Genomic DNA, 13,035 nt, shown 5'->3' with positions numbered 1-13,035 from the left:
TGTCTTTGCGCATCTCGGGCCACCAATAATGCTTGGAGAAGAGTTGGGTCCGGGCTTGTCCTGGATGTCCAGCCGACTGGGAATCATGAGCCCAGGCTAAGACCTTGCTACGAAGCCTCTTCAGCAGCACAGTTTTACTAGGTGGGACAGTAAGTGTAACAGAGAGGATGATGCGAGCCTGGTCTATGATGTGCTGAATAGGCTCATCTGTGTCTTCAGCGTAGAAAGATCAGGATAAGGCATCTGCCTTAATGTTCTTGTTAGCTAGTCGATATCAGAGTTCAAATTCAAAACGTGTGAAAAAGAGCACCCAGCGAGTTTGGCACGGGTTCAGACAGTGGGCTTGCTGGAGATACACCAAGTTCTTATGATCAGTGTAGACTGTTATATGGTGTTGTGCTCCTTCCAACCACTGTCGCCACTCATCGAATGCAAGCATAATGGCTAGGAGCTCTTTGTCCGTTCCGTGGATTAAGTAATATAGTATATTACTTTTGTTGTATATTACAGTTGCATTATGTATTTAAATTGTTAAGAATTATGGGATCCTCTGTTATATACCAGATCCCTCATGTTCTAAATCAAGTTTTTGTTTTTGTTTATTCGTAGCTTTGAATACCGCAAAGAAATTACTGTTCCCCTCCCGACACAGCCGCTTTTGGCGAAACACGGGTCCGTGTCGGGGGACCGCGTGTTGAAAAACTCTTGTGTCTCTTAAGCAATGGAGTTGCCGATTTAATGAATTAAACATTTGTGTATACAAAATTTGGAAGTTTGGGACTGACTTGATATCTCTGCATCTCCTTGGTGACTTGGAAGGTATTCATAAAAAAAAAAAAAAAGGATTGGATAAGTTCTTGGAGGAGAAGTCCATTACCTGCTATTAAGTTCACTTACAGAATAGCCACTGCCATTAGCAATGGTTACATGGAATAGACTTAGTTTTTGGGTACTTGCCAGGTTCTTATGGCCTGGATTGGCCACTGTTGGAAACAGGATGCTGGGCTTGATGGACCCTTGGTCTGACCCAGTATGGCATTTTCTTATGTTCTTATGTTCTTATGTTCATAATGGCCATCCCTGGTATTAAAAGCCGTCTTCCACTCATCACCCTCTCGAATCCTGATCAGATTGTAGGCTCCTTGAAGGTCTAATTTCGAGAAAACCCTGGCTCCCTGTAACTGGTCGAAGAGCTCGGCTATCAGGGGCAACGGGTATTGGTCCTTAATGGTAATCGCATTCAACTCACGGAAGTCAATACAAGGACGCAAAGCCCCATCTTTTTTGCTGACAAAGAAGAAGCCGGCCCCAGCTGGGGACGTGGACCATCAGATAAAGCCCTTCTGAATATTGTCCTGAATATAATCGGACATGGCACGGGTCTCCAGGGTGGACAACGGATAAACTCTTCCACATAAGAACATAAGAAAAAAACATAAAAAAAGGCCAGAAAAAGGGCCTTTTCGGTAGCAGGACCCTCTCTCTGGAACTCTATACCCAATCCACTTCATCTACTATCCAATTCTCAACAATTTAAGAAATCATTAAAAACATATCTATTTCAAATAGCATTCAACATCCCTCCACACCACTCTGCCTCTAACCAACAACACTCTACAACCCAGCACCCCCTCCCCTGTTTCCACAGGTTTATTTTTATTTCTTTTCTCCATTTCAAACCCCCCCCCCCCCTTACCCTTTCCTTCCCCATGATTATAAAATGAATTATGGCCCGGCTCCATTATTAATTAGATTTTTGTTACCTTTTAGGTATATACCAGTTTTTGTATTTTTAACTTTATTTTAATTCCATTTTATTTTAATTTTATCTTTTATTTTTACTTTGTAAACCGTTTTGACAAAAAAAAACCCTTGCTTTGAAAAACTGTATATAAATACTTTTAAATAAATAAATAAATAAATAAACAAATAAGATTATACAGCTATGGCAGAAAAAACGAGTTTTATTTGGAAACACAGACCACCAAGGGTGGCAAGAAGAACCCTTTATTTAGATAAGATGAGGGGGGGGGGGGGGGGTTAGAGGTACCAAATCTGAGATGGTATTATGTGGCATCCCAGTTGCGGGCTGTTTTAGATTGGCATAGAACCAAGTGGATTCCACCTTGGGTTGGAATAGAGAGAGAGTTGGGCAGGTAGGATGCCCCTTGCTATGACGGTGTGGATGAGGAGAGTGATCGTAGTTTAGACCCTGCCTTGTGTTCTAATGGGCAGCGGTGGGTCTAACTCGTTTGTAGCAAGTTTGGGGTGGTCATGGGGTACTTCCCATCCAGTTGATTAAGGATGCCTATTCTATAAGTGGGCGGGATCAATTTGCTTTAATTTAATTGATGCATTTTGTGAACCAGAAGGGTATAATCTCGGCCCTGAGGCAGGGTAAGACATTTTTTGACGGACTCTGTGATCAAGCTGACCCCCTTCGATGACCTATTTCCAAATTATATCGTCTACTTAATGCAGATTTAAAGAGCAAGCTTGCTCATATTAGAGGGGTGGGTATGTGACTTGGGTGGCCCCTTGGAAGAGGAGTAGTGGAAACAGTGTTATCTAGCTATAAGGAAATGTTCAGTTTCCTCATTATATATTTTATATAGGTGGTATTTTAAACTGGTTAAACTTCACAGGCTGTTCCCTGCACTCTCTGACATTTGATGAAGAGGTTGTGGGGCACCAGGTACCTTTTTCCATCTATGGTGGGGTTGTCCCCGGGTGCAAGAGAGATGGAGGGAAACTGCATCCTTCCTTCATTCTTTGACAGGGCGGAAAAGTAACTATAGAGCCCAAATTGTTTTTGTTGGGAATTTCAAATCAATTGCTTTCCAGCATGGAATATAAACTTTTAATGCAAATTTTGTTGGCTGAAAGGGGGGAGATAGAGTGCAGTTGTCATTTCCCTGAAATCCCTACCTTATCTTCTGTTAAGATTAGACTTCGAGGAGTATATCATATGGAGCATCTGACGGCGATTTGTAATCAATCGCTTGGGCGCTTTCACTGAATTTGGAAGCCTTATGAAGACTGGTTATTATTATGCGGGAAGGGGGTGGTGTAATTCCCTTTTAAGTCTGTTACGCATATGGTGTGCATTCATATATTTGTTTATTGACTCCTTTGTTTTGATACTTGGTTGAGTATATAGGGACTGGGTATTATTAAGAGGATGGGTATCCTGAGGGGTTGGGTTGTTGTTCAGTAATAATATGAGCATAGAGTTTTTGTTATGATATTTCTAATGGTTTTTGTTTGCTGTAAACTCAGAGATTTCTCAATAAGACTTTAAATGAAAAAAAAAATTCAAAATTCAAGGCAAAGGTGGACAGTGTTAGAGCTATTTAACACTAAAACAATCCAGGACTAATGCTTGCAGCACCACTGGAAGCACTGCAAAGCCATTTTGTGCCTGGCATGAAGTGTTTACTGCCAGCACAAATGTCCACCACCTCAGAAACTCTGTCTTTTACACACCCCATTCATTGAAACCTTTGAAAATCAAACTAATATTGGCCTGGTTGTATTTTTAATCAATCAGCATACAAGAAAAGTAAGGCGCATTCAACACAACCTTCATTTGAATCCAAATTTTTCTAGTCTGCCAAAGGTTTGCTACAACTTATGTTACTTTTATAGACTACACTGCCTTGTTCTACCTGCCTTCTTGAGTCTATCTCAGTAAGTAGGTATTCTATGTAGGTTATTTAATTTTTGTGCCAATGTGTATAGAGTTTAGTGTTTTCACATTACCTAATTACATTTCGCCATCCAATGCTTTGTCGCTAGTTCTTTGGGTCTTGCTCTGCTCTGTCACTTTAATCATTCCATCAGCATGTGCTTCTCCAACCATATTGGTGGCATGACACTGGTAAATACCTTCATCTTCTTTCATTAGAGGGTTAATCTAAGGAAAAAGTGAAAATGAAGAGGCAGCATGGCAGCTGAGTCCTTTGGAAACATTCGTAGATACCATCAATAGCACTTTCTCAGAGTAACATAGGAACATAAATATATAGAGAGACATAGAAATGATGGCAGAAGAAGACCAAACGGGCCATCCAGTCTGCCCAGCAAGCTTTCACACTTGTTTTTTTTTTTATCATTACTTATCTGTTACTCTTGGCCCTTAGTAACATTTTGGTTCTATTTCCCTTCCATCCCCGCCATTAATGTAGAGAGCAGTGCTGGAACTGCATCTAAGTGAAGTATCTAGCTTAATTGGTTAGGGGTGGTAATTGCCGCAATAAGCAAGCTACTCCCACTCTTATTTGTTTACCCAGCCTGTGCAATTCAGTCCTTGGTTGCTGTCTGAATATAAATACACTTATCTTCATTCCCCCTGCGTTGTAGCAGAGAGCTATGCTGGATATGCATTGAAAATGAAGTATCAGGCTTAATTGATTCGGGGTAATAATCGTCGTAACAAGCAAGCTACACCCATGCTTATTTGTTTACCCAGACTATGTAATTCAGTCCTTGTTGGTTGTTGTCTGAATATAAATCATCTTTTCTTCACCCCCCCTGCCGTTGAAGCTGGATATGCATTGAAAGTGAAGTATCCGGCTTATTTGGGTTGGGGTAGTAACCGCCGTAACATGCAAGCTACTCCCCACTTTTTTGTGAATGCAAATCCTTTTTTCCACATTTCCTCTTGCCATTGAAGCATAGAGCAATGTTGGAATCGTATTAACCATGTGTATGTTTATTGAATAAGGGTATTATCTCCAGGTAGTAGCCGACATTCCCGTAAGCCAACCTCTCTTCATTCACATCCTCTAGACTTTATGGATCCACAGTGTTTATCCCACACCCCTTTGAAGTCCTTCACAATTTTTGTCTTCACCACTTCCTCCGGAAGGGCATTCCAGGTATCCACCACCCTCTCCGTGAAGAAATACTTCCTGACATTGGTTCTGAGTCTTCCTCCATGGAAGACTCAGAACCAAATCGTGACCCCTGGTTTTGCTGATTTTTTTCCAACGGAAAAGGTATGTCGTTGTCTTTGGATCATTAAAACCTTTCAAGTATCTGAAAGTCTGTATCATTTCACCTCTGCTCTTCCTTTCCTCCAGGGTGTATATATTTAGATTCTTCAATCTCTCCTCATAAGTCATTCGATGAAGACCATCCACCTTTTTGGTCGCCCTTCTCTGGACCGCCTCCATCATGTCTCTGTCCCTTCGGAGATACGGTCTCCAGAATTGAGCACAATACTCCAGGTGAGGCCTCACCAAGGACCTGTACAAGGGGATAATCACTTCCCTTTTCTTACTCGATATTCCTCTCTCTATGCAGCCCAGCATTCTTCTGGCTTTAGCTATCGCCTTGTCACATTGTTTCCCCGACTTCAGATCGTTAGACACTATCACCCCAAGGTCTCTCTCCTGCTCCGTGCACATCAGCCCTTCACCCCCCATCGAATACAGTTCTTTCGGATTTCCACACCCCATATGCATGACTCTGCACTTCTTGGCATTGAATCTCAGCTGCCATATCTTCGACCACTCTTCCAGTTTCCTTAAATCCGGTCTCATTCTCTCCACTCCTTCCGGCGTGTCCACTCTGTTGCAGATCTTAGTGTCATCCGCAAAAAGACAAACCTTACCTTCTATCTCATCTGCTATGTCGTTCACATAGATATTGAACAGGACCGGTCCCAACACCGATCCTTGCAGTACTCCGTTTAACACCGCTCTCTCTTCAGAATAAGTTTCATTTACTATCACACACTGTCTTCTGTCCATCAACCAGTTTGCAATCCAGGCCACCACCTCGGCACTCACTCCTAAGCTTCTCATTTTATTCACCAACCTCCTGTGCGGGACCATATCAAAAGCTTTGCTGAAATCCAAGTAGATGACATCAAGCACTCTTCCTTGATCCAGTTCTTTAGTCACCCATTCAAAAAGATCAATCAGATTTGTCTGACAGGATCTTCCTCTGGTGAATCCATGCTGCCTCTGGTCCAGCAATTCTCCAGACTGTAGATAGTTCACTATTCTTTCTTTCAGCAGCGACTCCATTACTTTTCCCACCACCGGGGTGAGGCTAACCGGCCTGTAGTTTCCAGCCTCCTCTCTGCTCCCACTCTTGTGAAGTGGGACCATCACCGCTCTTCTCCAATCACTCAGCACCACTCCTGTTTCTAGGGATCTATTGAACAGGTCATACAGCGGACCAGCCAGCACATCTCTGAGCTCCCTCAGTATCCTGGGATGAACCTCATCAGGCCCCATGGCTTTTTCCACTTTCAGTTTCCCCAGCTCTTCCCATACATTCTCTACTGTAAACGGAGTTACATCTACTCCACTCCCCTCCAGTTTCTTATTAACTAGCGATGGACCTTCTCCAGGGTCCTCTTTAGTGAACACCGAACTGTAGTATTTGTTTAATATTCTGCCATTTCTTCATCTCTCTCCACACATTGATACTTTTCGCCTTTCAATTTCACTATACCACTTTGAACTTTTCTCCTTTCTCTGATGTATCTGAAAAATGTTTTGTCACCTCTCTTTATCTCTTTGGCAATCCTTTCTTCTGCTTGACTTTTTGCCGTCTTGATTACTTTCTTTGTCTCCCTCAGTTCTACCAGATATTCTTCTTTGTGCTCCTATCTTTGGGATCCTTTATATTTCTTAAACGCTGTTCTTTTAGCAGAAAAAGACACATGATCCATCCAGTCTGCCTAGCATGGTTTCTTTTAGGGTTGTAACTGCCGCTCCGTGCAAGTTACCCATCGGGTTCTCAGGGATGGAAAATCCCATCCGGGTGTCAGGGTTCTTACTTACTAAGTCTTGGTTGATCAGATAGTACAGTGGACCAGAAAGCTAATCTCTGCTATGGAAATGCTGACCAGGCATTTCTGGGGATGAGATAACCTTTCCTTCACTGGATCATTGTTAGAACCCTCTTCAGCCTCTCTGGCCATGAGGCATCAATTTACAATTTAGATAAGGGAAGGTAGTTGTATGACCTCATCCATAGGAATGTCGAAGTGACTGATATGCTTCATATAAACAGTAGAAAATATCCACAAATTAAAAACACAGATGGAAGGTTTACTTGAATCCTGCACTCTCAAATAAAACATGTTCCTGTCCTGTAGACATTAAAATTATCCCGGCTAGAACCTAAAGGCTTGGGAACTAATAGGACCCTCTGGTTTAAGGGCTTTCAGGTCCTCATTCCCTACATCAGTAACCAAGACAACAGAGTTGCTTACCTGTAACAAGTATTCTCCTAGGACATGGGTGACTTCATCAGATGGAGCCCAGCATGGAAAACTTATGTCAAAGTTTCTAGAACTTTGACTAGGCATACTAAGCATGCCTAGCATGCCCTTTACCACACAACCACTCGGGGTTCCTCTTCAGTCTTGTAACATAGAATTACAATAAAAAATAAAATTAAAAATAGGAGAAACCCAACTCCGCAGAGTGGCAGGTGGGTTTCGTGAGGACTAACAACCTGCTGTCCTCGAAGAACACCTGGTCATATAAGCAACTCTGCTTTCTCCTAGGTTTCTCCTAGGACAAGCAGGATGGTAGTCCTCACACATGGGTGAATCCCTAGCTACAGGCTGCTCCCCAACAGAAAAAAGGGGACCAACATGCACCAACCAGGTGCCAGCAGGCACAACAACCACAGTGCTATTGGAACAGAGGGAAAGATAGCCTGAACCCCACAATGGGCCCTAGACAGTAAAGTTGGGTTCTACCCCTCAGGTTCCTGCCATGACAATTTAAGAAGAGGGCAGTCTCGCGTGCGTGCCTTAGGTAACCCTGGATGTAAGATGGCTGCCGGGAACGCCCATGCTGTCCAGGGCATGCCATGAGGGTCGGCGTGTGGAAGCAGAGGCCGCCATCCTTCCCAGGCTCGGAACTGAATAGAGAAAGGAGGTGAGCAGCAAAGGTCGCAGACGCCTGCGACTGACGGGTGCAACAATTGGTTTGGTTTAGGATAATTTTGTTGGACAGCCGATTTCTGAAAGCCCATACAGCATACCTAATTGCCCGGAGCTCCAGGAAGTTAATTTAACATTGTGCTTCCTAGGTGGACCACAGACCTTGGGTGTGGAGCCCGTCAACATGAACACCCCACCCCAGGTTTGATGCATCCGTAGTGAGGACAATTTGGGTAGAGGGAGTTTGGAAAGATATTCCCTGTTCCAAATTTGAGAGAACCCACCACCAGAACAGGGAGTCCCAGAGAGATGGAGTGATGCGGATGCGAGCCTGGAGGTCCTGGGTGGCCTGGTGCCACTGTGACCCCAAGGTCCACTGGGCTTTGCGCATGTGTAAACGTGCCAAAGGAGTAACATGGACGGTTGCAGCCATGTGGCCCAACAGCCTCAACATGTACTGAGCTGACACCTGCTGGCTCTTTTGAAGCATCTCCACTATGGACGCCAAGGTGACCGCCCTGGAGCACGGCACCTGAGCAGTGTCTATCAGGGCTCCTATGAAGTCCAATTGAGGTGATTGGCTGAGATGGGACTTTGGGTAGTTGATGACAAACCCTAGTGACTCCAATACCTGGATGGTCAAGTGCAAAGACCAATCTGCCCCTGTCTGAGAGGAGATCTTGACCAGCCAATCGTCCAGGTAGGGGAAAACATGCACTCCCAGCCTGCAGAGGTACGCTCCCACCATGACCAGGCACTTTGTAAAGACACATGGGGCAGATATAAGTTTCAAAAATTAGTATCTGTACTTGTTTGGACTTGATAATGATTGGATAGAATGTTGAGTTCACATTCTATTAAGTACCGGATCCAAAATACTGAGATACCTATGTGAGACATACTTTGAGGCTTAAAAAAAAAAGTGCAGAATTGCGCTTTCGTTTGTTTTAAACTGTTGTGGTTTTATTTTGTTCCTAGTTTTGTGTAACTTTTGCAAGACAGGTGTATTTTCTGAGAGCTGTCTATGCAGAGTACTCTGTCAAAATCATGCGTTGATGCCCAAAGATTTCCCAAGTTTCTTGGACATCTAGGATGCACGCTAAATGGAGCTGGTGGCAGTAGAACACTTTAATCCATATTTAAGAGGTTGCAGTAAGTATAACAGGGAATCTTACCAAAACCCAGCCTGTGCTTTCATGTTTAGAAGGTCCTCCACGGACTTGGATGGCTACATTCACTCTGTCTCCAGGCAGCTCCTCCAGAAGTTTACTTCCTTTGGGAGACTCAGTAACCTTCATAAATTAAGAACATAACAATGTTTAAATGATTAATCAAAGTTTAGCAGCTGTCCTGGCTTCACATCAGCCACCAATCACAGGACCGAATTTTAAATATTACTGCAAATAAACAATGTTAGGGATCTGCAGGGCTAGTGCAAGGGAATTAGGCACCCTAGGCGAACCTTCAGCCTTGTGCCTCTTCACCCACCCCCACCCCAGATAGTTAAATAAATAAACTCTGCAATCATGATTCCCACTCTCATTCCTCCCAGAACAATCGTGAAAAAGCACATAATTGGACATTATATTTTTATTTGAAATAATTTTGTGGTAAGCAAAAACACATCAAACAAACAATGGCGCACATTTAACTCTTATGCACACCAGGACATAATTACAGTTATGATTAACCTACCCCCTTTTTTGTTCCTCCTTCCACTCCCCCACCCAGCACTAGTCACAAAAGCAATTTATTTCTTTTTTTTAATAATTAACAATTTTATAGAATCGGCGGTGCAGGTATGTCCTGCACCGAAGAACATAACACGGGTAGAGGGCGCGAGGAACTGGGAAAGAAGGGGGGGGGGAGTGTGTGGGGGTGAGAATTGCATGGAATCCTGGTATGGAAAAGGGGGAGTCAATGTCCGGAGGGGTCCTGTATTCAAACCGGGGTGCCTGATTGGCTGAGCCAGTTACTTACTGGCGCTGGGACTGCTGCAGGCTCATTGCTTGGGTTGGCTGCAGAGGTGGTAGGGTGCGCGGGCTTTCGTGGGTTTTAGCAGGCGGGCTCACTGTTCTCAGCTTTGGTGACAGGTCGCAGTTTGTTTAAAATAAAAAAATTAATAATAAAAGATAAAGCCCATCCCATTATCCCCAGCAGTCTCTGGTGCTTCGGCGTAGGTTAGCGTGTCAGACATGCTCCGGCGAGGTAGGGAGCTTGCAATCAGGCCTGGCTGTGCCGCAAGTGTTCCCCATGCTGGTAGTCATCAGCGGAGAGTGCTGGAGAAGGGGGCAATGGTCCTGGCATCTGCAGCGGCTGATGATCAGGCAAGTGAATCGGGCCGGGCCTACACTGGGGCCAGCTCTGGAGAGAGCGGCCCAGAAGCTGCGCCTTTTTCATGGTTCTCCCCTTTTCCCCCGGACTGCGAAGAGACCTTCCAACCCCTGGACCTGTCCCTTAACGCCTCGGGCAGGGAATTGCCAGCTTCCTCCAGGCCTGGGGCCAAGCCAAGCTCAGCCCTGGCTCCCTCCAGAGACAGGCCCGTGCATTCGGCGGCCCGGCAGAGTGAGGCTCTCAGGTCCAGTGGAGGCCCAGTGAGGGGTAAGGTCCTGATTGCTCATCCCAGCCGTCAAGGATGGGGGTCATCCGTTTCCCAGGCTAGGGGCTGCAGGGTTGGTAGGGTCGTTGCTCGTCATGCACCTGATGGGAGGAGGGATGGTTAGGTGGTGTGGGGGGGCACGGGACAGATTGTGGGAGTGAAAAAGTGTTACGGGGTCGACAGGACGGTGGGCCCAGGGGCGAGAATGTACTCGGCGGAGTTATCCTATGCGGGGACAGCACGGGTAGTGGGGGAAGAGGAAGGGCCCTTGCACGAGGCAGGCCCAGCGACCCCTCTAGCAGGCTGACCTGCGGGCTTGTTCGAGAACCCAGGAGGGACTGTGGGGGTGGTGGGAGCACGGGCTTTGGGGGCTGGACAGTGTGGGACGCTGGCAGCATGGGCGCTGCCTGTGCCACAGGGTCTGGGGGAATGGGATAAAATTGGGTGGGGATGCACCGGTACTGCAGGGGGTATTCTCGGGCGAGGACATCCTGTTTCAAAGCAAAAGGGGTGGGTTGGGTTGTGGGCAGATGGTTTTTCCTGCGGATTATGTTTGTGTCCCTGCAGAGGCGACGGATTGTGACAGGCCCAGTACATCACGACATGAAGCCTGGAGGGAGAGGGCAGATGAGGAGCAGCGTGTTCGATGGAGGACACGAGTTAATCGCCGGTAAGGTACATCGCTTGCCGTGATTGGCTGGTTGTTGTATACTGGGTACCACATAAGTATGGTTATGTAGTGACACAGAAGGGTAGTCTTATACGGCGAGTATATCCCAAACTCTATATTTTAACTGGAAAAGTTGGGGGTCGTCTTATATGCCCAGTCGTCTTATACACCGGAAAATACGGTACATAAGAATGTTTGTACGGCTACTAAGTTATTCTGTAAAAAATAAGACGCCTATGCCTTATTTTGTTCCAGTCATTTGCTGTAAACTGGTGATATCTCGGATCGAATGTCGGTATATAAAAATAAATAAATAAAAAATAAATAGTGCCTGGGGAGGTCAGGAAAAGGCTGTCCACAGGAGCTGAACAGGGCCTCAGCGCAGAAATTGCTCCCTCTGAACTCCCAGCGGAGACTGGAGAATTCCAGAGATCTCTGTCTCCTGAGCCAGTCAGAGCACACAGTATTAGCAATCAGCTTTCTAGCCAATGGCACTGCAGGGTGTGCCAGTGTTACATGCACTCAGGGCTGCTTGGATGTATATACTGCTTAAAGCCACTCTCAGTCAAAGCAGCAAACAAAGCCTCTGCTTGAACTACAGGAAGAGGTCAAACACCACCTGCAGGCCAGCATTGCAGGAAATGAGCTCTTTGGGAAAAAGTGTTAAAGGGCAGAAAAATAAATTACAGAACATGCACACACTGACTTTAGCATACCTTCCTCCATGTGATGACAGGGGTGGGGATGGCTTTCACCTCACATGACAGATACACTTGGGTACCAGTAACATTGTGAATCTTTTTGGGTATTACATTAAACACAGGCGCTGAAAAAAAGACAAACAAAAATATTAATGTATTCCACAGCAAAATCTGATCCTGTGTGCTGCATTGTTTTAAAAAGAGCCTTTAATTTTAATATTGTGTGTCCATGGAGAATGCATTTATGAGTCTAATGTCCCCATGCCCAATTACCTTGTGGTGGTGTTCTTTGGTCCAGGACTAATCAGACAGGAGCCTCCCATTTGAGCGGGCTCTGTTGGTTCATGTGTGCTTGGTGCCTGGTGCCTACATGTGGGGAAGAAGATGCTAGTGGATGGGATTTCCCTCCCTTACGCCTAGGAAAACCCAAAGAACAGATGGGACTGTAAACAGGGCTGGCAGTATTTATAAGGTTTATTACATTATGTGACTGTATATATATTTCTACAAGATATTAACCAGCACATTTAGCTACTTGCGGATATTGATTTGCTCAAGGTGCCACCATATAGTGTTTCTTTTAACCCAATACAGTTTCCCTCCCTTTTTCCTCTTTCCACCATGTGAAGAAATGCAACTAGGCCAGGGGGTACTGCAGGTCAAAAGTGGGGAGTCGGGGGGGGGGGGGGGGGGGGAATCAGTTGAATTCTGACTGTTGCTACCATCTTCCCTACTCCACCACTCTACTGCTGGGTCCATACTATTGAGAGACCAAATTCCACCTCCCGATCTGCCGCTGGGGTCCATGCCCTACTGGGAGATCCTACTCCAACTTCTGATCTGCTGCTGGTGTCTGCATCCTTTTGGGGGACTTGACTTCATCTTCCAATCCATTACTGGGTCTGCACCCTTCTGGGGCATCTGCACCTTCCAATCAGTTAATGATATCCATGGTTTCTTGGGGGTTCCACCTCTGTCCAGCCAGTATCCTGATGCTTTTTTCCTTAGTATGAAGGATCTCCACTGCTTAGGTTTTCCACTTAACTAGGCTCATTGTTCATTGATTATAACTGTTAAAGACTCCAACTCAACTAAAATCCATAATAGCTTAATAGATTTCATCAGGAAAAGACCCAAGTGGTCAATCCAG

The 13,035-nt window shown here is 45.3% G+C and overlaps 1 protein-coding gene across 1 annotated transcript in view; it reads right to left on the bottom strand.

Moving 5' to 3' along the window:
* Window positions 1-3,766: 3,766 nt before the first annotated feature.
* IGFBPL1 (insulin like growth factor binding protein like 1) overlaps window positions 3,767-13,035 on the bottom strand; it is a 41,625-nt gene continuing 32,356 nt past the window's right edge. Inside the window, exons 2-4 of the mRNA XM_029585450.1 lie at window positions 11,901-12,010; window positions 9,091-9,207; window positions 3,767-3,916 (exon numbers count right to left, since the gene is read on the bottom strand). Of these exons, the coding sequence (XP_029441310.1) occupies window positions 3,767-3,916; window positions 9,091-9,207; window positions 11,901-12,010 (377 nt within the window). The remainder of the gene's footprint in view (window positions 3,917-9,090; window positions 9,208-11,900; window positions 12,011-13,035) is intronic.

This window comes from Rhinatrema bivittatum, chromosome 1, assembly GCF_901001135.1.
Source record: "Rhinatrema bivittatum chromosome 1, aRhiBiv1.1, whole genome shotgun sequence".
NCBI classification, from domain to species: domain Eukaryota; kingdom Metazoa; phylum Chordata; class Amphibia; order Gymnophiona; family Rhinatrematidae; genus Rhinatrema; species Rhinatrema bivittatum.
The sequence above is the reverse complement of the archived record's forward strand: the minus strand, read 5'-3'. Positions and strand labels throughout refer to the sequence as shown.